The sequence below is a fragment of the Sus scrofa genome, chromosome 6, assembly GCF_000003025.6.
Source record: "Sus scrofa isolate TJ Tabasco breed Duroc chromosome 6, Sscrofa11.1, whole genome shotgun sequence".
Lineage (NCBI taxonomy): Eukaryota > Metazoa > Chordata > Mammalia > Artiodactyla > Suidae > Sus > Sus scrofa.
Window position 1 is genome coordinate 119144690 of NC_010448.4, and position 22581 is coordinate 119167270.

Below are 22581 nucleotides of genomic sequence, written 5' to 3' on the forward strand. Positions count from 1 at the left end.
GAAGTTGGCGTGGGGGCTTGCTGTAGGCTTCCTGATGGAAGGGACTGATGCCTTCCCACTGGTAGGTGGAGCTGATTCAAATCCCTCTTGTTGGTGGGGCTTTTTCTCTGGGTGGGATTAGAGGCAGGGCTATGTGCCTGGGGGTCTTTAGGTAGCCTGTTTACTGAGGGGCGGGGCTGTGATCCCACCTGGATTGTTATTTGGCCTGGGACATCTCAGTGCTGATGGGTGGGGCCAGATTTTCCCAAAATGGCCACCTCCAGAGAAAGGCATGCTGCTGAATATTCCTGAGGGCTTTGTTTCCAATGTCCTTCCCTACAACAAGCCACATCCACCCCTGTCTTCCCAGGAGGTGCTCCAAGAACTGCAGTCTGGTTTGACCCAGATTCCTATGGAGACTTTGCTTTGCCCTGGGACCCAGTGCATGTGAAAGTCTGTGTGCTCCTTTTAAGAATAGGATCTCTGTTTCCCCCAGTCCCATGGAGCTCCTGCACACAAGCCCCCTGGCCTTCAATGCAGATGCTCTGGGGGCTCTTTCAGTGCCAGATCCCCACACGTGGAATTTTGATGTGGGGCTCAGAATTCTCACTCCTGAGGTGAGTCTCTGTGAACCAGTTACTTTCCAGTCTATGGGGCTTCCCACCCAGGAGGTATGAGGTTGTTTATATCACGTAATCACCACTCCTACCTCTGGATGTGGCCTCCTCTTTCTCTTCTGGAGTAGGATATCTTTTTGGAAGTTTCCAGTCCATTTGGTTAAAGATTTCTCAGCATTTAGTTGTAAATTTTGTTGTTTTTAGGAGAGAAGTTGAGCTCCAGTCCTTCTATTCTGCTTTCTTAATACCATCCCTAATTTTTTTTTTTTTTGTCTTTTTGTCTTTTTGTCTCTTTAGGACCACACCCGTGGCACATAGAGTTTCCCAGGTCGAATTGGATCTATAGCTGCCAGCCTACACCCCAGCCACAGCAATGCACCATCCAAGTTGCATCTATGCCCTACAGCATAGCTCATGGCAATGCCCGATCCTTAACCCACTGAACAAGGCCAGGGATCGAACCCACATCCTCATGGATATTAGTCGGTTTCGTTAACTGCTGAGCCACTATGGGAACTCATTTTTTTTTTTTTTTTTTGTCTTTTTGTATCTTTAGGGCCACACCCTTGGTACATGGAGGTTCCCAGGCTAGGAGTCGAATTGGAGCTGTAGCTGCCAGCCTGCGCCACAGTCACAGCAATGCGTGTTTTTATAGCAATAATTACTTAGAAATCAATAACACACACTTAAAAAAATTTTAAATATTTGAAAATTAAGAAAAACAATTTAAATTATTCATGGGTAAAGGAAGCAAGCACAATAAAAATTAGAGTATGTTTTTGTATGGATAATAGTGAAAATTATGAGAGAGAGCAGGAGCCCTGATTAAAGAGAAAATTTATAGCATTCAGTACACGTATTGGGGGGAAAGGCTAAAATCTAATAATTTGAGTATCCATCACAAAAAGTTAGAAAAAGAATAGCACAGAAATCTAAAAAGGAGTGAGAGGTCCACATGGCTTCTTCTGGTTTCCCATCACAACTTAAAGAGAAATATTCATGATGTCCAGAGCCTTGATATTCTGCAAATGAAGGAAGGGGAAGTCCTCAAATTCCTTACAGAGGAAATCCACCTAGATGGCGCCAACCTCAACTTCCAAATGCAACAGTCCCCACAAAGGGAAAACTGGTGGCATCTATGTCGTAAGTCTAAAAAGAATCTGGGAGAAGGTTCTGGCAGCTTGTGCCATTGATACCATTGAAAACTCGACTGATGTCACTGTCATATCCTCTAGGAGTACTGAACAGCAAGCTGTGCTAAAGTTTGCTGCTGCCACTGGAGCCACTCCTATTGCTCACTGTGCCGTTCCTGGAACTTTCACTAGGCAGATCCAAGCAGGCTTCCAGGAGCAGAGACTTCTGGGGTTACTGATCCCAGGGCTGACCAGCAGCCTCTCATATGTTAACCTGCTTACCTTTGCTCTGAGTAACACAGACTCAACTCTGTGCTCTATGGACATTGCCATTCCCTGCAATTCAACAAGGAAGCTCACTCAGTGGGTCTGATGTGGTGGATGCCAGCTGGGAAGTTCTGCCCTTGTGTGACATCCTCTCCCGTGAGCACCCACAGGAGGTCATGCCCCATCTCTACTTCCACACAGACCCGGAAGAGACTGAAGAGGAAGAGCAGGCTGCCGCTAAAAACACTGTGACCAAGGAGGAATTTCGGGGTAAATGGACAGTTCTAGCTCCTGAATTTACTGCTACTTAAACTGAGGCTGGTCTGTAGGCACTCAGGTGCCCTCTGTGCATGTTCAGAAGTTCCCTCCTGTAGACTAGAATGCTCAGCCCACCACTGAACACTGACCTGCAGCTCCTACCGCTCAGGACACTGAATGGGGAGGAATGACCACTGATTAGTTTTAAGCTGTTCTTCCACAGACTCTTTAACAGAAACTGGAAATAAAATTGATAGAGGAATTCCTTTTGTTCATTCCTCAGCAGTAATGAACCCAACTAGAATCCATGAGGATGAATTCTTGGCCTTGCTCAGTGGGTTAAGGATCTGGCATTGCTGTGAGCTGTGGTGTAGGTCATAGATGTGGCTTGGATCCCACATTGCTATGGCTGTGGCCTAGGTCGGCAGCTGTAGCTCCAATTCGATCTCTAGTCTGGGAACTTGCATATGCCGCAGGTGTAGCCCTTAAAAAAAAAAAAAAAGTTGATGGAAAATAAAGCTTCTTAAAAATAGAAGGAAAACAGTAGTAAAGCATGAATTAATGAAATAGAAAACAAACATTAAAAAAAGAAACGAAGCCGAAAGTTCGTTTTGGGGAAAGAACAAAATTGATAATCCCCTAGCAAAACTAATCAAGGAAGAGAGAGAAGTACCATTTGTCAATGTAAGGAACGCAAGAGTGGTCATCAGCACAGATCTATAGCCATTACAGGTATAATATAAAGATATAAGTAGTAATTTTACAAGTTTGAAAAATCTGGAGTTCCCTCTGTGGCACAACAGGGTCAACAATATCTCTGCAGTGCCAGGATGCAGGTTCAATCTGGCACAGTGGGTTAAAGGATCCAGCACTGCCATAGCTGTGGCATAGATTGCAACTGTGGTTCAGACGTGATCCCTGGCCTGGGAACTCCAAGATGGGGGGAAAAAAAAAAAACACAAATTGAAAATTTATTCAAAATTAACACAATAAGGAATATGACATCTGAATAGCTCTGGGTCTATTAAGGAAATTATCTATAAATTTAAATTTTCCTTATAAAGCATATTCCAAGTCAGATATGTCAGTGGAGAGTACTTCCAGACATTAAAGGAAGAAATAGTTTTAATCTTTTTTTTTTTTTTTTTTTTTTTTTTTTTTTTTTTTTTTAGGGCCATACCTGTGGCATATAGAGGTTCCTGGGCTAGGGGTCAATCAGAGCTGTAGTTGCTGGCCTACACCACAGCCACAGCAACGCCAGATCTGAGCCATGTCTGCAACCTACACTACAGCTCACGGCAACGACGGATCATTAACCCACTGATTGAGGCCAGGGATTGAACCTGCAACCTCATGGTTCCTAGTCAGATTCGTTTCTGATGCGCCACAACAGGAACTCCAAAATAGTTTTATTCTTACCCAACCTCTTCAAGGTAGTAGGAAAAGATGATACACTATCCAGCTAAATTGATCGAAGCTGTGGATTATGTTCCTTACAGAGGAAGATTTCCTTCCTGGAACAAAACCAGAAGCAGCCTGGCTTTCCCAAGGATTTTGGTGTGCCCATCTCTCCACATCTCCTTAGGATGCCCTTCAGGCCTTTGATCACTCCAGGTGTGAGGGAGCTGCAGCTGAGCCTCCAGGACACATTAAAAAGAATCTCTTTCTAAGAGTTGGGATCCAGTTCTCTGGCAGGCAGACTGAATCTATCTACAATATCATACAATGCGTATTTATCACTTACACTATCTTTCTTCAGACAAGGTGTTTGTTGTTTGTTTTTTGTCTTTTTAGGGCCGTACCTTCGGCACATGGAGGTTCCCAGGCTAGGGGTTGAATCAGAGCTATTGCCACTGCCTACACCACAACCACAGCAACTCCAGATATATGCCTCGTCTGCAACCTACACCACAGCTCACAGCAATGCCAGATCCTTAACCCACGGAACAAGGCCACGGGTTGAACCTGCGTTCTCATGAATGCTAGTTAGATTCCTTTCCACTGAGCCACAACAGGAACACCTGTTATTTGCTTATAAAAGTGGTTCTGTAGTAAATGTTTTCATTAAATTTTATTTATAGTCTGCTTACCCACTGATGTAGCTAATTACATGGGGCCAGTGGAATTCCCAGACTGTCAGCTGATCAAGGGGGCCCTGTAGAAAACCCTAGATAAATGAGAATATTCCTCTCCTGTAAGCCATGCTTTAGGAAAAAGTGTTCATCTAAAACAGGGATCTTGGAGTTCCCATTGTGAGGGATTGCTCCCATTGGTAGCAAACCCAACTAGTATCCATGAGGATGTGGGTTCAATCCCTGGCCTTGTCAGTGGGTTAAGGATCCTGCATTGCTGTGGCTATAGCATAGGTCAGCAGCTGTGGTTCGTATTCATCCCCTAATCCCCTAGCCTGGGAACTTCCATATGCTGCAGGTGCAGCCCTAAGTACCAAAAAATAAAAATAAAAAATAAAATAAAACAGGGATCCACAATACTGCAGGAAGGTCAGCCAGCCACCGTATTTGTAAATAAAGTTGTAATGCAGCACAGCCTCACCTGTTTGTGAGTTATGTAAGGCTACTTTCTGCTGTAAAGACAGAGTAACATAGTTGCAGCAAAAACTATAAGGCCTGAAAGCTGAAAATATTTACTATCTGACCCCATACAGAAAATGTTTGCTCATCTCTGATCTAAATGAGAACTTTTAAAAAACTTTTGATTTTTTTTTCTGATGATAAATGAGCTGCTAGCTTGTAGTCAAAAAATGGCAATATGTAAAAGAAAAAAGGTCATATATCTCCAGAAGCCTACTTAGCAAACTTAGTATTTTGATATATGCCATTCTATGTGTATATTTTGTACTTTTTTCCAAAAATGATATGATAATGGTAAATGAAAAATTTCCTCATTGTATTATAAACATTTTACGTGTCCATAAGCATAGCTCTACACATCTTAAAAAAATTTTTTTTCTTTTATTTTTACAGCTGCAACTGCAGAATATGGAAGTTCCCAGGCGAGGGGTTGAATCAGAGTTACAGCTGCGGTCTAGCCACTGCCAGGGCAAAACTAGATCTGAACCGCATCTGCAACCTATGCTGCAGCTTGCGGCAATGCTGGATCCTTAACCCACTGAGAGAGGCCAGAGATGGAACACGCAATATCACGGAGATTAGTCAGGTTCTAAACCCACTATGCTGCAATGGGAACTCCTACATCATCATTTTAAATATGGCTATCGGTTATATTTATAATTGTTTTCTCAAAATTCCCTCCTCCCTCTTCCTGCCCCAAGCTTTCTCAATAACAGCACCTTAACCAATTTTCCTTTAGTAATTCACTCTCTCCCTTTTGGGACCATTAAGTTTTCTTAAACTTTGAATTTTGAGATAATTTCCAACTTACAGAAAAATTGCAAGAACAGTACAAAGAATTCCTATCTACACTTCTCCCAGATTCCTCAAATATTATTTTGTCACATTTGCTTTATGATTCTCTATCCATATCTATATAATCCATATCTATGTTTTTTTTGTTTTGTTTTGTTTTGTTTTTGCTATTTCTTGGGCTGCTCCTGCGGCATATGGAGGTTCCCAAGCTAGGGGTCAAATCGGAGCTGTAGCCACTGGCCTACGCCAGAGCCACAGCAACGCGGGATCCGAGCCATGTCTGCAACCTACACCACAGCTCACGGCAACGCCGGATCGTTAACCCACTGAGCAAGGCCAGGGACCGAACCCACAACCTCATGGTTCCTAGTCGGATTCGTTAACCACTGCGCCAGGACGGGAACTCCCATATCTATGTTAATTTTTTTCCTGAATTCTTTTAAGAGTAAATTGCAAACACAATGCCCCTTTGACATTTAAACAGATTGAGGAGGAGGAGGATTTTGAGCAGAGAACTGACAGAGTCTGACTTACCTGGTCTGGCTGCCCTATATACAGAAAACGGAATGAAACCAGGCAAGCAGGGGAGCAGGGCAGTATGGCCTGAGCAACTGGAAGGACAAAACTGCCACTTTCTAAGATGAAGGCTACAGGAAGTACATGTTTGGGGAGAAATTAAAAGTTTGACTGGGGCATGTTGGGTTTAAGATGCCTGATTAGTCACTGTACCAAGCCCAGCTTATGAGCCTCCTATTTGCAGGCCCAGGGTTTCTGCTCTGTGATACTGAGGACCTTCTACAGAGATTGCCTGCACCATCCACCCTAGAGGTTGCAGGCCCGCCAAGCTGCAGGAAGAGGAAGAAAATGACTCTCCTGGATCTCTGCCCTGCCACCCCACCCCCCCTCCACCCCCTCAGTGCTACTGTGTTGTCCTAGAGCCCGACTTCCTAGTGGCTGTGGCTGGAGAGGCGGAATGGTGCCACCCTAAGTGTGGAGTTGACATTCTGGGGTAGAAACTGACCAGAGAGTGAGAGGAGTCTTCAGAAATCTCTTCTCCTTCCTCCTACCCCATGGGGAGGTAAGAGGACATAATAGTCCATTGCCACTTGCGCTCTGAAGATAGACTATGCAAACAGCTGTGCTTTAGCTCTAGTCAGATCAGAAACACCCACTTATATTCTCTCTCCTGCACTGCTTCACCACCATTTACCTTCAGTTGTCCTTTTCTGGGATTGCATCACCCCCATAAAGTATTGACAATAAGATTTAATCTTAGGCTATTTTCTTAGGAACCCAGCAAACATCAAAGTGGCAATGTCTGGTAGGCAAAGGGATATATGAGCCTGTAGTTCAGAGAAGAGGTCTAAGCTGAAATACAGATTTTGGAGTCCTAGGTAGTAAAGACATAAGACCAGATGAAATCACCCGGGAAGTGAGCACAGCTAGAAAAGAGATTTTTTTTTGTCTTTTTGCTATTTCTTTGGGCCGCTCCTGCGGCATATGGAGGTTCCCAGGCTAGGGGTCGAATTGGAGCTGCAGCCACTGGCCTGCGCCAGAACCACAGCAACGCGGGATCCGAGCCGTGTCTGCAACCTACACCACAGCTCACGTCAACGCCGGACCGTTAACCCACTGAGCAAGGGTAGGGACCAAACCCGCAACCTCATGGTTCCTAGTCGGATTCGTTAACCACTGCGCCACAACGGGAACTCCTAGAAAAGAGATTTGAACACTGAGCCCTCAGGCATTCCAACCTATTGAAGTCCAGAGACATAAGAAAATACCAGCATCAAGACTGGAGTTCCCGTCGTGGCGCAGTGGTTAATGAATCCGACTAGGAACCATGAGGATGAGGATTCAATCCCTGGCCTTGCTCAGTGGGTTAAGGATCCAGCGTTGCCATGAGCTGTGGTGTAGGTCACAGACTCGGCTCAGATCCCACATTGCTGTGGCTCTGGCATAGGCCAGTGGCTACAGCTCTGATTCAACCCCTAGCCTGGGAACCTCCATATGCGGCGGGAGCGGCCCCAGAAAAGGCAAAAAGCCAAAAAAAAAAAAAAAAAAAAAAGAAAATACCAGCATCAAGACTGAGAAGAAATATCCCATGAGGTAGAGAAAAATCAAATGTGTTGCTCTTGAAGCCAAATGAAAATGTTAATTATGCAAAATACTGCTGATGGCTCAAGCAAAATATTTAATAAGTATTAGAATCAGCAATATGAGGTTAGCAAATTTGATTAGCACTATTTATGTGGAGAAGACTTTGTATAACATAACATCACACTTCTCATTCCTGATTTGTAACTTCTGGGTTTTTTTTCCTAATCAGTCTAGCTAGAAGTTTATCAATTTTTATTAAAGTTTTTAAAAAGCTTGCTTTTGGTTTAAATAAAGTATAGAGAGAGTTCCTGCTGTGGCACAATAAGGTAAGAATCCAGCATTGCCACAGCTGTGGCTTAGGTCGCAGCTGCGGCTCAAATTCAATCCCTGGACAGGTAACTTCAATATGCTATGGATGCATTGAAAAAAAAAAAAGGATAGAAATTGCTTTTCTGTTTTCTATTTTGTTGATTTCCAATCTAATCTTTATTTCTTTTCTTCTCTTTACTTTGGGTTTAATTTTTTTTTTTTTTTTTTTTTAAGGCTGTACCCATGGCATATGAAAGTTCCCAAGCTAGGGGTCAAATCAGAGCTGCAGGTGCCAGCCTACAACACAGCCACAGCAACACTGGATCAGAGCTACATCTGCAAACTTTGCTGCAGCTTGTGGCAATGCAGGATCCTTAACCCACCGAGCAAGGCCAGGGATTGAACCTGCATTCTCATGGGTACTAGTTGAGTTCTTAACCCACTGAGCCACAACAGGAACTCTTGATTTTGGTTTCTTAAAGTGGAAGCTGAAGTAATTGAATTGAGATTGCTAAAAACTTACCAAAAAGTGCTGCATCCTAGAGATTATTTTTCAAACACTTCTCTGTTCCTCTTCCCTCCCCTTCAGGAACTCTAATCACTTTTATATATGTTGGGCTCCTTAAAGTTGTACCACAGCTCTATTCAATTTTTCTGTTTTCTTTTCCTTTTTTCATTTTGGATGGTTTCTTCTGTCATGTCGTATTATAATTTTTCTTCTATTCTTCTGTTTAATCCACAATTAACCCCATCTGTGCATTAAAAAAAATTGGCCGGGGGCATGTCTACAGCATGGGGAATTTCCTAGGTCAGGGATCAAACCAGAGCCACAGCCGTGACAATGCCAGATCCTTACTTAACTCACTGAGTACCAGGGAATGCCTAGTAGCTTCTTGATCATATGGAATACAGTTTAATAATTGTCTTAGTGTGCTCATCTAATTTTTTGTCATTTCTGGGTCAATTTGATTAAGTGGTTTGTCTTACCATGGGTTGTATTTTCCTGCTTCTTTGCATGACTTATGAGTCATCCAGTTTTTGACTGGCTGCTGGTCATTGTGTATTTTATCTTGTTGGGTGCTGGGTATGTTTAAAACATAAAATTCTTTTTTTCGTTTTTTTTTAGGGCCATACTCACAGCATATGGAGGTTTCCAGGCCAGGGGTCGAATTGGAGCTGTTGCTGCTGGCCTATTCAAGAGCCACAGCAACGCCTGATCCAAGCTGTGTCTGCGACTCACACCACAGCTCATGGCAATGCTGGATCCTTAACCCACCGATGGGGACCAGGGATCGAACCCACAACCTCATGGTTCCTAGTCAGATTCGTTTCCATTGCACCACGATGGGAACTCCTAAAACATAAAATTCTTGAGCTTTGCTCTGGGATGTTTTCCAATTACTTGAACCATGTAAATAGGTTCTTAGGTCTACTATTTTTTAGGCAGTGTTTTAGAGTTCACTTTTTTTGTCCTATGGAGGCAAGACCCTACTATTTGAACCCAGTTTCTCAACCTCAGCACTACTGACATTTAAGGCTGGCTAATTCATTGTAGGATGTTTAGCAGCACGTCTGGCTTCTACCCACTAGATGCCAGTAAAGCCCATTTGCCCTGGTTGTGACCACCATAAATGACTCCATACATAACCAGTTGTCTCCTGAGGGGACAACACTGCCCTTGTTTGAGAATCACTGCTCTAACAGATGTCCTATGACTTATGAGGGATTCTGCTCTGGCTGATGGTAGTATTTCCGGCCCTTTGTGAGTTGTGGTGATTTTGCCCCTTAATTCCTCTGGATGGCTCCTTCCTTCACCTTAGGTGTTTCCTTATACACATGTTCATCAGCACTCAACTGAATACTCGTGATGGACCCACTGCTGATCTCCCGTGTTTAGCTCTCTCCTGTGGTACTCTGCCCTACAAAAGCTATTCACTTGGCCTCCCAGGGCCCCTTGCTCCATCTTCTCAACTAAAGACTGCCAAGCTCTGCAGGAGTTTTACTTCCCTGTGCTGTGGCCTAGAAACTCTCTTCAGGCAGTAAACTGAGGCAACCCAAGTTTGCATCATGTTTCCCATTTCAGGAACCCTATCTCTCCCATCATTTGCTTCTGTTTGATGTATTTTGATACTTTACTTCTAATCATCTGGGTTTAAAGGATTTTGTGAGTGTGACTTCTTTTTAAGAAGTACATTTGCATGCCAACTGAAAAAAATTCAGGAGAGGAAAAATTGGTAATGCAAGAGGCAAGGATTATTGATGTATGTTTTTTGAGAGAATGGCTTAGACCCAGTGGAGAGGCTAACCTCAGGCAGAAGCATAGTTGATCCAAAGTTAAGAGGAAACAGGCATTAATAAATTGGGAGTTCCCATTGTAGCTCAGTGGAAACAAACCCACCATGAGGATGCAGGTTTGATCCCTGGCCTCACTCAGTGGGTTTAGGATCCAGCATTACTGTGGCTGAGGTATAGGCTGGCAGCTGCAGTTCCAATTCAGCCCCTAGCCTGGGAATATCCCTATGCTGTGAGTGCGACCCTTTAAAAAAAAAAAAAAAAAAAAAAGGGGATTAATAAACCAGGCATTCCTGTTGTGGCACAATGGTATTGGCAGCATTTCTGCAGCTCCAGGGTGTAAGTTCGACCCCTGGCCTAGGACAGTGGGTTAAAGGATCTGGTGTTGCTGCAGCTCCAGCATAGGTCACAAATGTGTTTGGATTTGATCCCTGGCCCAGGGAATCATATGCCACACGGCAGCCAAAAAAAAAAAAAAGACTAGCAAACCAAGATACAGACAATTTAACCATTTTTTAGATTTTTCTTGTAAATATGGTATAACAGGTATAGATGGAGGTAGGTATGTAGAAAACATTTACACAGTTGTAACAAGAACCTAAAAATGTTAATGGGATGTTACCAGGATTGTGGACTCCAGGGTGACTTTTGAGGTGACTTTCATCTTGAAACTTTTCCCACTATGTAACTATATATTATTAATAGAATAGTATTGTATGTTACATAAAGAAAATATGTAGAGAAACATTTTTGCGAATTTAAAGAAACAGCAGGACACTTTTTGTTCTTTTCACAGCACCCAGTCATTACATTTCTTTGCCCAAAACCTCTAATAGTTTTCCATCTCAGTGAAAGTCAGTCATAGTTCTCACCAACGCCTAGGCTAGGCTAACTGGGTCTTCCACCATCTGGCCTCACCCTCCACCCTTACCTATTTCTAAACTCAATACCTTTCCCCTTCATGTTTTGTATCCTTTCCCCATATACTGTCCCCTTACCATTTATCATGATACAGCATGCTTTTCTTTCTTCCACTGCCATCTGAAGTTTCCACATATGAAAATAAAGGACGTAAATCCCAGAACAGTCTTGGACCTGAGGACTTCAAATTCACAGGCCTGAGAACTTTAAAGAGGGCCCCATGGAGTTCCCTGTTGGCCTAGTGGTTAAGGATACAGCACTGTCACTTCTGTAGCTTGGGTCACTGCTATGGAACAAGTTTGATCCCTGGCCCAGGAACTTTTGGATGCCGAAGGTGCAGCAAACAAAAACAAAAAACAGTAATCCCCAGTCTGAGTCCCAGGTTAATGAATCCATAGGAAGGATGGAAGAGAAATGCCAAAGACGTGATCATGTGAAAAGTTTATCATCTACAGACACTCCCAACACTAATGTCCAGTTACTGCTGAAGTTAAAATGTATGTGTGTGGTGTAGAGTAGAGTAAGAAATGGCAGAGGTTGACAGAGGCCAAATCATGGAAGGCCATGCTAATTTTATTCACCTATATAGCGCATAAAGTGTCTAGAATTTAAAATTACAAAGGTTTCCTACAAATAAGAAAATACAAATAACCTGTATTAATCAAGACAGAAACCCAATTCAATTATCTTAAACAAGAAAGGGACTTTATTGGCTCACAAAACGTTAAAGTCCGGAGGTAGGGCAGGCTTTAGGCACAGCTGGATCTAGGGCCTCCAGAAAAATGACATCAGAACTTAGTTCTCATTTTTTTTCTGCTAGCCTCTGAGTTTCCCCTCAGACTCTCTCCACATGGTACAAATTCAGGCTTACACAGTCCTTTGTTCATGGGATCTCTGTTGAGCCTTCTTCCTAAAAGTTCCAGCAGAAGTTCTGTTGAGGGCTTTCTTTAGCCTGGCTTGAGTTACATGCCCATTCTTTAGTCACTGTGGGTAAGGAGCTGTGGGACTCAGAAAGGTCAAGCCTGGTCACATACTCACCTACGCCACAGGGAATGGGTTCCCCACAATAAATAAGGATTCTGTTATCACAAGATGGGGAAAGAGATGCTGAACAAAGACAACATACATCCACACATAACCCAATAGTAAAGCAGGTAAAGGATCCAAACAATCCATGATAAAAATATAAATGGCCAATAAATATATGAAAATAACCTAAACCTCACCATTAGTCAGGGAAATACAAAATGATCTTTTTCTTTTTTGCCCATCAGATAAAAACTACCAAGTGTAGGTAAGGCTATATGGGGAAATGAGCACTTTCTACAGTTGGTGAAAAAGAAAGTTACGACGTCCTTTGGGAAGGCTAAGGAGGATTCTATCAGAGAGCACACATCCACTTCCTACTCCATCCTTAAGAAATATTCACATACATGCACAGAGATGTATTACTTTGGCAATGTAACAGCAAAAGAAAAAATATGGGAATTGTTAAATATGTTATTTTCATAGTACTGAATATTGTTCAAGCATTAAAGAATTGTTCTTGAGACCCCCCCAAAAAAAGCAAGCTTAAGAACAATACATATACATGATCTTATTTATATAAAAACATCTGTATGTGTATGTATATTCACATGGAAATTATGGAGACTAAATGAAGGTATACTAAACTGTGGGCAGTGGAATGTGACTGTAAATGCTAGAGAAAAGGGTCTCTCTTCATTCTTACATTTGTATTTTTATACAATCACATGGTAGTCATTTTCACTTTCGTAATTAAAAAAGAGGGGGGAAATGCAATTTACGGTAGAAAATGCAAATGGCCAATAAACCTAAGAAAAAATGTTCCTCCTTATTGACAAAGAAAAGATACATTTTTGCCTATTAAGAGTGGCAAAAATATTGGAAGTTTCAGGGTAGATGGGAGTGTAAGCAAATAGGCACTCTAACTATTGATGGAGTTGTAAAATGGTACAATCTTTTCTAACAGTATTTCTCAAAATGTTAAATGTGCACATTTTCTGACTCAAAATACCCACTTATAATTTACCCTACAGAAATATCCATACAGGCAGCAAAATATATATGGATGTTAACACTACCTTTATAACAAAAAACTGGAAATAACCAAACTACCTACCAACAGGGGTTGGTTAAATAAATTATAGCATATTGATGCAACAGATCAGTGTGTAGCCCTAAAAAGACAATGTCTACATCAAAGTGGGAGGGAGGGGAAGCAATTTTCAGTGCAGTACATGTGAAACTGGGATATGTACCTACCTCATATGGTCGCTGTGAGGATTAAGAGTTAATCCATGGTAAAGCGCTTCCAACAGTGCCTGTATCACTGACCACAAGTGTCAGCTAGAAACACATTTTTGCTTAAATATGTATATGCCTAAGTCTGGAAGAATAGCAAACCAAATAATTATTACTTCTGAGTTAAAACTGCATAAAGGAATGACCTTTTTCACTTTATGTTTCCATACTGTAGAAAAACCAACTTTTTTTAATAGCTTTTACATTTAACCATAGATAAAAGCATAAAATTTATCAATCAAGTTTTAACAGTCATCATTCATTCATTGCATGGTGAAAAAATACACATCCCTGGAGTTCACAGAAATAGGTGTAAGTTTCAGCTCTAAATGGGCACATGCAAATCACATGATCTCTAAATTTTGCTTTTCTAGTCTACAAATCTGAGATAGGTGTAGTGTTTAATTCAATGCCTGGCATGCAGATTATTTCAGAACATATAACCCTCCCTTACACAAATGCAATAGACATACTGCTAAATGATCAAGTGCCAAATGGGTGTGAATGTGGGGAGTTCAACCTCCAAGAAAACCAAAATTTAGCAGTAACAAGCAAACACACAGTGGCTACTGGACAGGAATCCGCAGTCCGCACACCATTAACAATGACTGCTTACTGGATAGCCCAACAGATGCCACAGCCTGGCAACTGCCAGATCACCACTTCATCAGAGGCTGGGCATCCCCTAGATTTGCTAACGATGATTATCTGTGTGGATATAAATTAATGTCTGGCTGAAATCATAAATCACTGAATAGTTATTCTGAATCAACTAGTCTAGTAGGAACTTAACCTGACCAGAGATGGCAAGTACAAAGACCACCACTTCCTCTTCATGTGTATAGTCAACCAGTTTTTTTGGGCCCAGCCCATTTTCCCCACAGAGCCTTCCCTTAGCTTCAGAATCCTTACTAAACAATGCACAGGTATCAAGAGATGGCAAGACAAATTCATATTTGCCAACTCTTACACTTTTCTAAGCTCTCACTTATACCAAGCATCTTTGGCATTTATGACATATGTATCACAGGGAAGATGTAAGATCTAAAAAAGCGTGAAATTCTAGCCACCAAGAGGTTGCTCTCTTCTTACCTACTCTGATACAAGAATTCTGTTATTCCAGCAGTATTCCAAATATGCACCTCAAAACCTACTTGGAAAGAAGCCAGTTAAAATAAATAAATCAATCAACCCAAAATTGTTTTACCTTAGAGCAGAGGAATTTATAGCTTTATTGGACATTGACTTATTTCCTCTCAGCCACAAAGAGAAAAAGACCCCAACAAAAGTCCCTACATATTCTTGTATAACTTAAAATACATTATATCATTACTACATATTTATACTTCAATAAATCTTAATCTATAAAGCACATTTCTTATAATTAATTGTTATCAGAAAATCTATAAACAAGCTCCATTCCACCTCACTTCTCCACCAGCTGGCCTTGCATTTATTACTAAGCTTTTTAACAGCCTCATGCAAATCTCACCTTCCATTTTTAAATTTGATCCAAGCACCAGATGTAACCAAAATCTCTGGAACTACGAGTATTTTTATTCACATGGGTCATTTTCCACACGATTATGCCCACTATAAAAAAGCCTTTTCTCATATTCTATATTGTAACCTCCAGAGTTTTCCACTAAACAAAACCACAGTACTTGGGATTTTCAGCCAGAGTATATAATCCTACTACTACAACATATTACTTTTATACATTTTTTTAAAAAATGTGTTAAGACTTAAAAAAAAAGTTCCACCAATTCTGACAGTTAATAAACTAGTTGTTAATAACCTAGTTTTCCTCTTTAATAAACAATCCATTCAACTTACCATGTAAGTACAACCTCAATGCTACTAGATATTGATTAGTTTTTTCAGAAAGACCCACAAACCTCCAAACTGTGACAGTTATCTTGGACTCACCTCTGAAGATTGCTGGAGAGCCGGCTAGCTCTTTGAGCTGTCTTCCTTTCCCCAAATGCAACACCCTGGTAAGAGAACTATGGCTCTAGGAATCTCAGAGGTGACCTCCCCCAAGACTGCTCAGACAGGGGGAAGAGGCTAACTCACATGAAACAGCTTTGTACCAAACCCCCAAAGATTTACAGTGGAATACCTACCTAACTATGGCAGGGTTACAGTACCTAGCACAGTGCCTTGTCGGTAGAAAATGCTTAATGTAAATGGATGGCTGCTTTGTTAGCCTTGTGTTCAACCCTTTTGTACCAAAAGAATAAAATCACAAACCTGATTACTTGTTGCCTGTCAAGGATTTTTCTGTCCTCAACAAAAATAAAGGAAAAATAATAACGACTTGGATCTTCTTGTTTTCGAAAAGCCAAGACAGACCATTACTCTCGTTTACATTTGCCCTTCAACACTGCCCTTCACTACAAATTCTTCCCTAGTGTTATATTTTTACCTTCATGGTTTTACAACTGTTTATCTTTTAGACTGTCCACTTTCTAATGATACATGAGAGGACATTATTTTCATTAGTGGGATGCTTCCGAATTGTAGGTAAGATGAGCTATTTTTGAGTTCTCCTGTAGGCAGATAATCACACGTAAATTTTTGATATACTTCAACTCTTGCAACAAAGTATTTGTCAATCTTCCCCAGAATATGTGTCCCATTCACTTTTCCATGTTTTTTCACCATCAATTCTTATCTGAGTTTTAAGGCTCATTTCACTTTGAGGTTTTTGGTCATCCTTTATCTTCTATTTTTGAAAAGCATATTCAAATTAGGTGAAAGGAAACAAAGGTAAATTTGGAAAAAAGGTTTCAGTGTTCAGGTTTTATAATTCCTATGTTGCTTTTTAACACAGAAGGGAATGTATCCTTGCAAAGACATTTCAATGATCAATACAGAAATAATTTATCTGTCTAAGAAGGAATCTTTTAAGAAGGGGACAAAGGATCAGGTAGTTCATTTGGAAAAATAATAAGAATATAAACATCACATGGAAGATTTAGGCATTAATACCTGAATTAAGTTTAAAATTTCAGTTTCTAGGCAGGTATGACACCATTTCTTTCAAGATAAAATAGTAAGAGTGGGTGAAGATTTTCTACATTTCCCAGTGGATTTTCTAACAGTCTATAGGGAAACTATTAGGTATCATTTCATGTTTTTAATTTTGTCTTCATTTCAGAAGAAAAAGACCTGAGTGCTGATTTTCTTTTTTTTTAACTTCTTAAACTTTCACAACATTCAGAAGTTTTTCTGCATTGTGTCTTCGCTGATGTCTAAAAAGATTTGAGCTTTGACTATAGGATTTCCCACACTGAACGCATTCATAAGGTTTCTCCCCAGTATGGATTCTCTGATGATTAATAAGCCCAGAATTCTGGCTAAAAGCTTTTCCACATTCAAGACATTTGTAAGGTTTTTCTCCAGTATGGACTCTCTGGTGTTGCACAAGGATGGAACTCCTGCTGAATGCTTTCCCACATTCAACACATCCATAGGGTTTCTCCCCACTGTGGATTCTTTGATGAAGAATAAGGGCCGAGCCCTGACTGAAGTGTTTTCCACATTCATCACATATATGTTGTTTCTTTCGGGAGGGATTTCTCTTTCTTTCAAACCTGCCCTTGGGGAAACAGGCTTCTCCATACTTAAAAATCTGCGAAACACCTATATTGAGAGTGCCAGGAGCTTCATGAGATTCTACTGCTGAAGGAATCTCCTGCTTTGGAGCAAGTGCTCCATTTTCAGTCCTAGCATCATCATCTGAAATAAACAGAAAATGTAAATATCACTCATTTCCTATTCTGGGAGCAAAGAAACCTGAAGAAAAATTTTTAAAAAATGAACTAGAAGTACATGGCTTGCATATGTCTAGAAACAGCACTCCGAAAACTGATAAGGTTGCCTACTCTCAAAAAAGAATTTAATGAAGTGAGAACATAACATATGAGGGGATAAAAAGTTACGTACTAATAAAAGAGGTAATACAAGCAAGTTATTTATACAGTGATAGTCGGAAACCAAAGGGCAGAAAAACAGCAGATTCTAAGACTGTTGGAGAGACAGTCAAAGTGATGCAGCCAGATCTGGAGAAAAACAAAACTGGCCATTAGGAAATCATTTTAATATTCTTTTGCTCTAAAAAAAATGGAGAAATTATATCAAAATACAATGGTGTAAATAATAACCAATCTGTCATAAAGTGATTATTTCTGAAATGAGCAAAACAAAACACTTCACAGCCAAGATTATACTAAAAGGAGAATATAGGAAGGGTCCTGTCAAGAAGAAGCTGAAGGTAAGCTGGGAGCATCCTATGTTAATTCAGGACAAGACAGGTACAAATTCAATGCACCTTTAATAACCAAATGTCTTCCTGTAAAAGCAGCTTGCCAAATTTGGTATTTGTCATGTACTCAAGATGAACTATTACTTCTAAGCCTCAGCTAGTTGTGTCCAGTGAAAGAACAGCCTAAATTACCACCCTGAGGTACCATCACCACCTGTAGGCAGGCACTGGTATGACTTTCCTGAAACTTCAAGCTTTGAAGAATAAACAGTTACTAAAGGGTGAGCAGCAATGCTCAGAAAAGTTGTCAACAGTAAGCAAGTCTATAATAAATGATTAGGAAAGGGATGATCAGGGGCCCAGGAACTTCGGCATGCTGCTTAGGGTGGCAAAAAAAAAGAAAGGGAGGAAGGGAGGGAGGGAGAAAGGGATAGTCAGGAAAGAAGGCTGAGAGAGACAATGAGGAGTTACAGGGAATTAGTGAGGTCTGAAGACCTTGAATGGAGGTCTTCAGAGAGAGAATTGAGCTCCCAAGTGTGGTAGAGACCAGACAGCTAAAGCGAGGCTATTTAAAAAGAGGTGGGAATTATTATTACTATTATTTTAAATGGCCACATCTGCAGATATGGAAATTCTCAGGCTAAGGATCAAATCACAACCACAACTGCAACTGCCGGCCTACACCACAGCCAAGGCAACGCTGGATCCTTAATCCACTGAGTGAGGCCAGGGATCAAACCTGCATCCTCGAGGATATTAGTTGGCTTCTTCACCAAATGAGCCATAAATGAAACTGGGAATTTTTCTAAAGTTCAGGCAGGGGAGAAGTTTTCCACCTAGGAAGATGCCACCTCCAACATCCAAGGAGAGCAATTCCTAAACTAGACTGCACAGAAGAATGTCCCATAGAAGATGTAAAACTGCAGATTCTCAGCAAACTTCAGCCCCACCTCAGAAGTTCTGATTCCCAAGCACTGTGCCCCTCAGAGATGAGCCTACTCAGAGCTCACTCTGAGGCATGCTAGCATTGTCTCCTCAGGGAATGATTCCCAAATAGTCTCAAACAAAATTTCATTTTAATTTATGTAATTATGAAAAAGAAATCCAGCAGTTTTAGGAATATATGGGGTTGTGTCAAAAATAAATAAGTATGTGGCATTAACTGCCAAGATATTGGGAAAGACTAGCCTCGACGAATTATGACCTTTCTATTTAATTTTTCTGTACTTAAAGCATATTATAGCTGGAAGGCAATTTTTCGTTTAAATATTTAGAACAGGTGAAGAATTCTACCCAGGCATCATTTCTACAAAAGAAGCTTCTTAGGGGAAAAAAAATGACTCCAGATAGGATTTGGGGGGAAAAAAACCCAAAAACTAAAAATTCAGAAAAAAACCTTAGTGATAAACAACAAACCAAAAAATTAGATTTGAAGAAGTTATCAGGAGGACTAGGCAGGAGAGTGAAAGGATGTGAAACAGACGGCAAAAAAAAGCAATACTGCATGCAAAATGGAAAGATCTGGTCTACAGGTGGGTGCTGGCTCAGAGTAAGGCAAATGTTAGCCTGAAATGGGCGGGTCTTCAAAGAAACAGGGAGAAGAGAAAAAGGCTGATGATGATGTTAATGTTGAGGAATTAAAGACTAAGGTAAGAAAACCAACTGCTATTAGAAAAGAATCAGTCCTATAGTGTGTCTATGTCTAAACCATCAGGTTAAGGTGATTATCCTCCCATCCCCATAAGAATAAGCAGAGTTCTGGACCAAAGGCCCCACTCCCTTTCACCCTCCAGCCCACAAGGAGGTCCTCACCACAGTGCCTTAAGGAGTGGAGCTCCCAGGATGCCCACTTGAGCTGGTTTTCCACAGCATCAAGCTCAGAACTTGGTAATCCCTGAGCTTCTTCTTGAGATACAATCTCCTCTACTAGCACGTCCCGTTTTCGTCGCCGAAGAGAAACCTGGAAATAACAGGACTGGTTCAAATGAGAAGGAATCTGTTGAGAATCAAAAACACACACACAAAAGCAACCACACGAAACATATGCTGCAGAGGCCTAGATGACAAAGCAGCATAAATAATGGGGGGCAGGTGGAGGCATAAACAGAATTCTAACTTAGCTGAGTGGCATTAAATCAGCAGCTGCGCCTACTGCCATGTCAGGGCTCCTGACCCAGGAATGCAACACAAGCGGGCTTACCGGCTGTCCAGGGTCATCTAGCTCACTCTCTAAATCCTCTAGAACGGTCACTGCCTCCTCTCCATTCTCTGGATGATGCTCTCGAACCCAAGTCTGTAGCTCCTTGGGCAGGATGGCAACAAACTGCTCCAGTACTACCAGCTCCAAGATTTGTTCTTTTGTGTGTGTCTCTGGCCTGAGCCATAGACGGCAAAGTTCTCGAAGCTGGCTCACAGCTTCACGGGGCCCAGGTGAATCCTGGTATCCAAACTGCCTGAAGCGCTGTCGGAAAACCTCCGGGTCAGGGAGGTGGTTCCAAGGGATACTTGACCCCTCTTCGCCATCAGGATCCTCCTCCAACTTCACCCTCAGAATTTTTTCCTCTTCATCTGGAGTTGGGATGATAAGTATTGAATCTTCTTCCACTGACTGTGCAGACATCCTGATTTATAATACTCCAAGAAAAGACAATCAAGGTAGGAGACAGGCCTCAGGGAAATACCCTGTTTTCTTCACAGGCACTCCTGAGGCACAAGAAATGAAAACAATATAAATGACCAAATATCCTAAGAATCTGAACATACCCTGATAGAAGAAAAGAAAATGTATTTTTACTAAATTAAACATGCCAATCAATAGCCTACAACAGAAGTTCCAGTTCACTGCTAAATCTGGCCCACTGCCTATTTTTCAATAATGCTTGCACTGAGAATAGTTTTCACATTTTTATATGGTTGAAAAAAATCAAAAGAACACTTCATGTCAGGTGAATATTGATAGAAATGAAAGTGTCTGTCTCCATAAATAATTTTACTTATTTGTTCACTATTGATGCTACAACAGCGTGACTACTGTACTCTACTCAATAGAGTTGAGTAGTTGCAATAAATGCTACATGTCATGAAAAACTTAATATTTACCATCTGGCCCTTTTGAGAGAAGTATGCCAATCTATGTCTACAAAACTTGCCTATCTCGGTGTTATCTAAATGGAACACATTATTTGCAATTCAATACCGGTGTAACCTGACACACCTGAGTCACCTCAAAAGGAGGGGTATCTTTTTTAGCACCTGCTTAAAAAATTTTGACAATTTTTTTTTTTCAGGGCTAAGAAATAGTTTTAAAATGTTTAAGAACTCCCTGGACTAAAATATACATGAAAAAAATATTCACCTGCTCAATAACAGATACATGATGTTGAAAAAAACCACTAGGTGCCATAAAATTCAAATATTATTCAGTCACCCGAGACACCATAAGTACCTTTCAATTTGTAATGTGGGCATTAATCATAGCAAATTCTATGAAGAAAAGGGACTCTCATAACACCTTGACTTCCCACAGTGGCGCAGACTCTAATCCTTACACTGGATGACTCACAATCTCCCCAGCTTCTACCTTCAGGGAAACCTTGGGCTATTTCTGATCCTTTCCTTAGTATTTGCACAGTCATGCCTATGCCATTGTTTAAAACACCTACTGGGAACAAGCCATGCAGTTACTCAATATTATCTATTCAGGGCCCGGAATCTGAAAGTCAGTAACTGCCCAAAACTTCCTGTAAACCTATCAAGTCTAGGTATCAGAAAAAAATCTTACCAAGTAATATACATACAGGTTTGTTTAAGCACTCTGGAGTGTGGCGGCCTTATAAACAAGGTTTAGCCAACAGTATTCGTTTGTTCCTATTCCAAAACCCTACCTTACCATTGGCTCAAACACTCTAGAAAAATAAAATTTCTCTCCCCTTTACGTTTTCATACAGCACCCTGCCGATGGGACGTGAGGAGGTGCGGGGAATGCGAACCCGCAGTCCCAACCAGGTTTGCGCAGGGAGTCCTGTCCCACGCGACCTTCCCACTCACTCAGCGGAGTGCCGTGGCGAACCCGGCCCCCACCAGACCACTCCAGCCCCTCTTCTCTCCACACTCCCGGCTGCGGCTTTCGGAAGACCAGAGGCCACCTAGCCTCAACAGCGCCGGAGTCACGGCACTTCCGCTCGAGGCCGGCCAAACTACAAGTCCCGGCAGCCACGGCGGAGGACCGCCCACCCCCCTCCACCCGAAAAGAATCCCAGAACCCTCCGCGAGATGCCAGGGCCTCGAAATAGAACAAAACCGGCCGATGGGGGAGGGGGGAAGGCGGGGGTCGCGGAAGGCACAAGGAAGGGAGGACTCTCCAAGGGTGCCGAAAGCCCTATCTGGCTTTCTGTCTATCCCTCCCTGTCTCCCAGCTGCTGGGCGCTGAGACCGTGGCCTGTCCCCCGCGCCTCCCGGGAAGCCAAGGAAGGTCACCGCCAAGCTTTTTCGCTAACTCTTGCCAAGCGGACCACAGCCTCTAGCCCAGCCTCCCTCGCACGCTCTTCCCCCCTCTCTCGCGCAAACCTCAAGCTCGGGAACTGCAACCGCTTCGCTGTCCACGGCCGACGCAGAAACGCCGCCGCTCACAAGCCGTTTCCCAGAAGCCCCCGGCGCAGACTGCTTCCGGTCTGTGGGCCCCAGGAGGCGGGGGGTAGGCGAAGCCCCGCGTTGCCATAGAGATG

General features: G+C 41.9%; 1 protein-coding gene and 1 pseudogene across 3 annotated transcripts; one reads left to right on the plus strand and one right to left on the minus strand.

Annotated features, from left to right (window-relative positions):
* On the plus strand, positions 1370-7158 carry LOC106510691 (annotated as a pseudogene).
* Positions 11818-22551, minus strand: ZNF24 (zinc finger protein 24). Of its 3 annotated transcripts, none has more exons than NM_001243375.1 (4): positions 22424-22515; positions 20058-20560; positions 19670-19817; positions 16778-17331 (listed from the first exon to the last, which is right to left on the minus strand). In NM_001243375.1, the coding sequence occupies exons 2-4, from the start codon at positions 20475-20477 to the stop codon at positions 16793-16795; spliced, it is 1107 nt and encodes a 368-aa protein (NP_001230304.1). In that variant the 5' UTR covers positions 20478-20560; positions 22424-22515; the 3' UTR covers positions 16778-16792. The 3 variants fall into 3 exon arrangements, with proteins under 3 accessions (XP_020949096.1, NP_001230304.1, XP_020949097.1); XM_021093438.1 differs by lacking the exon at positions 16778-17331 and adding an exon at positions 17344-17654 and having other exon boundaries at positions 22424-22551; XM_021093437.1 differs by lacking the exon at positions 22424-22515 and having other exon boundaries at positions 11818-17331; positions 20058-20565.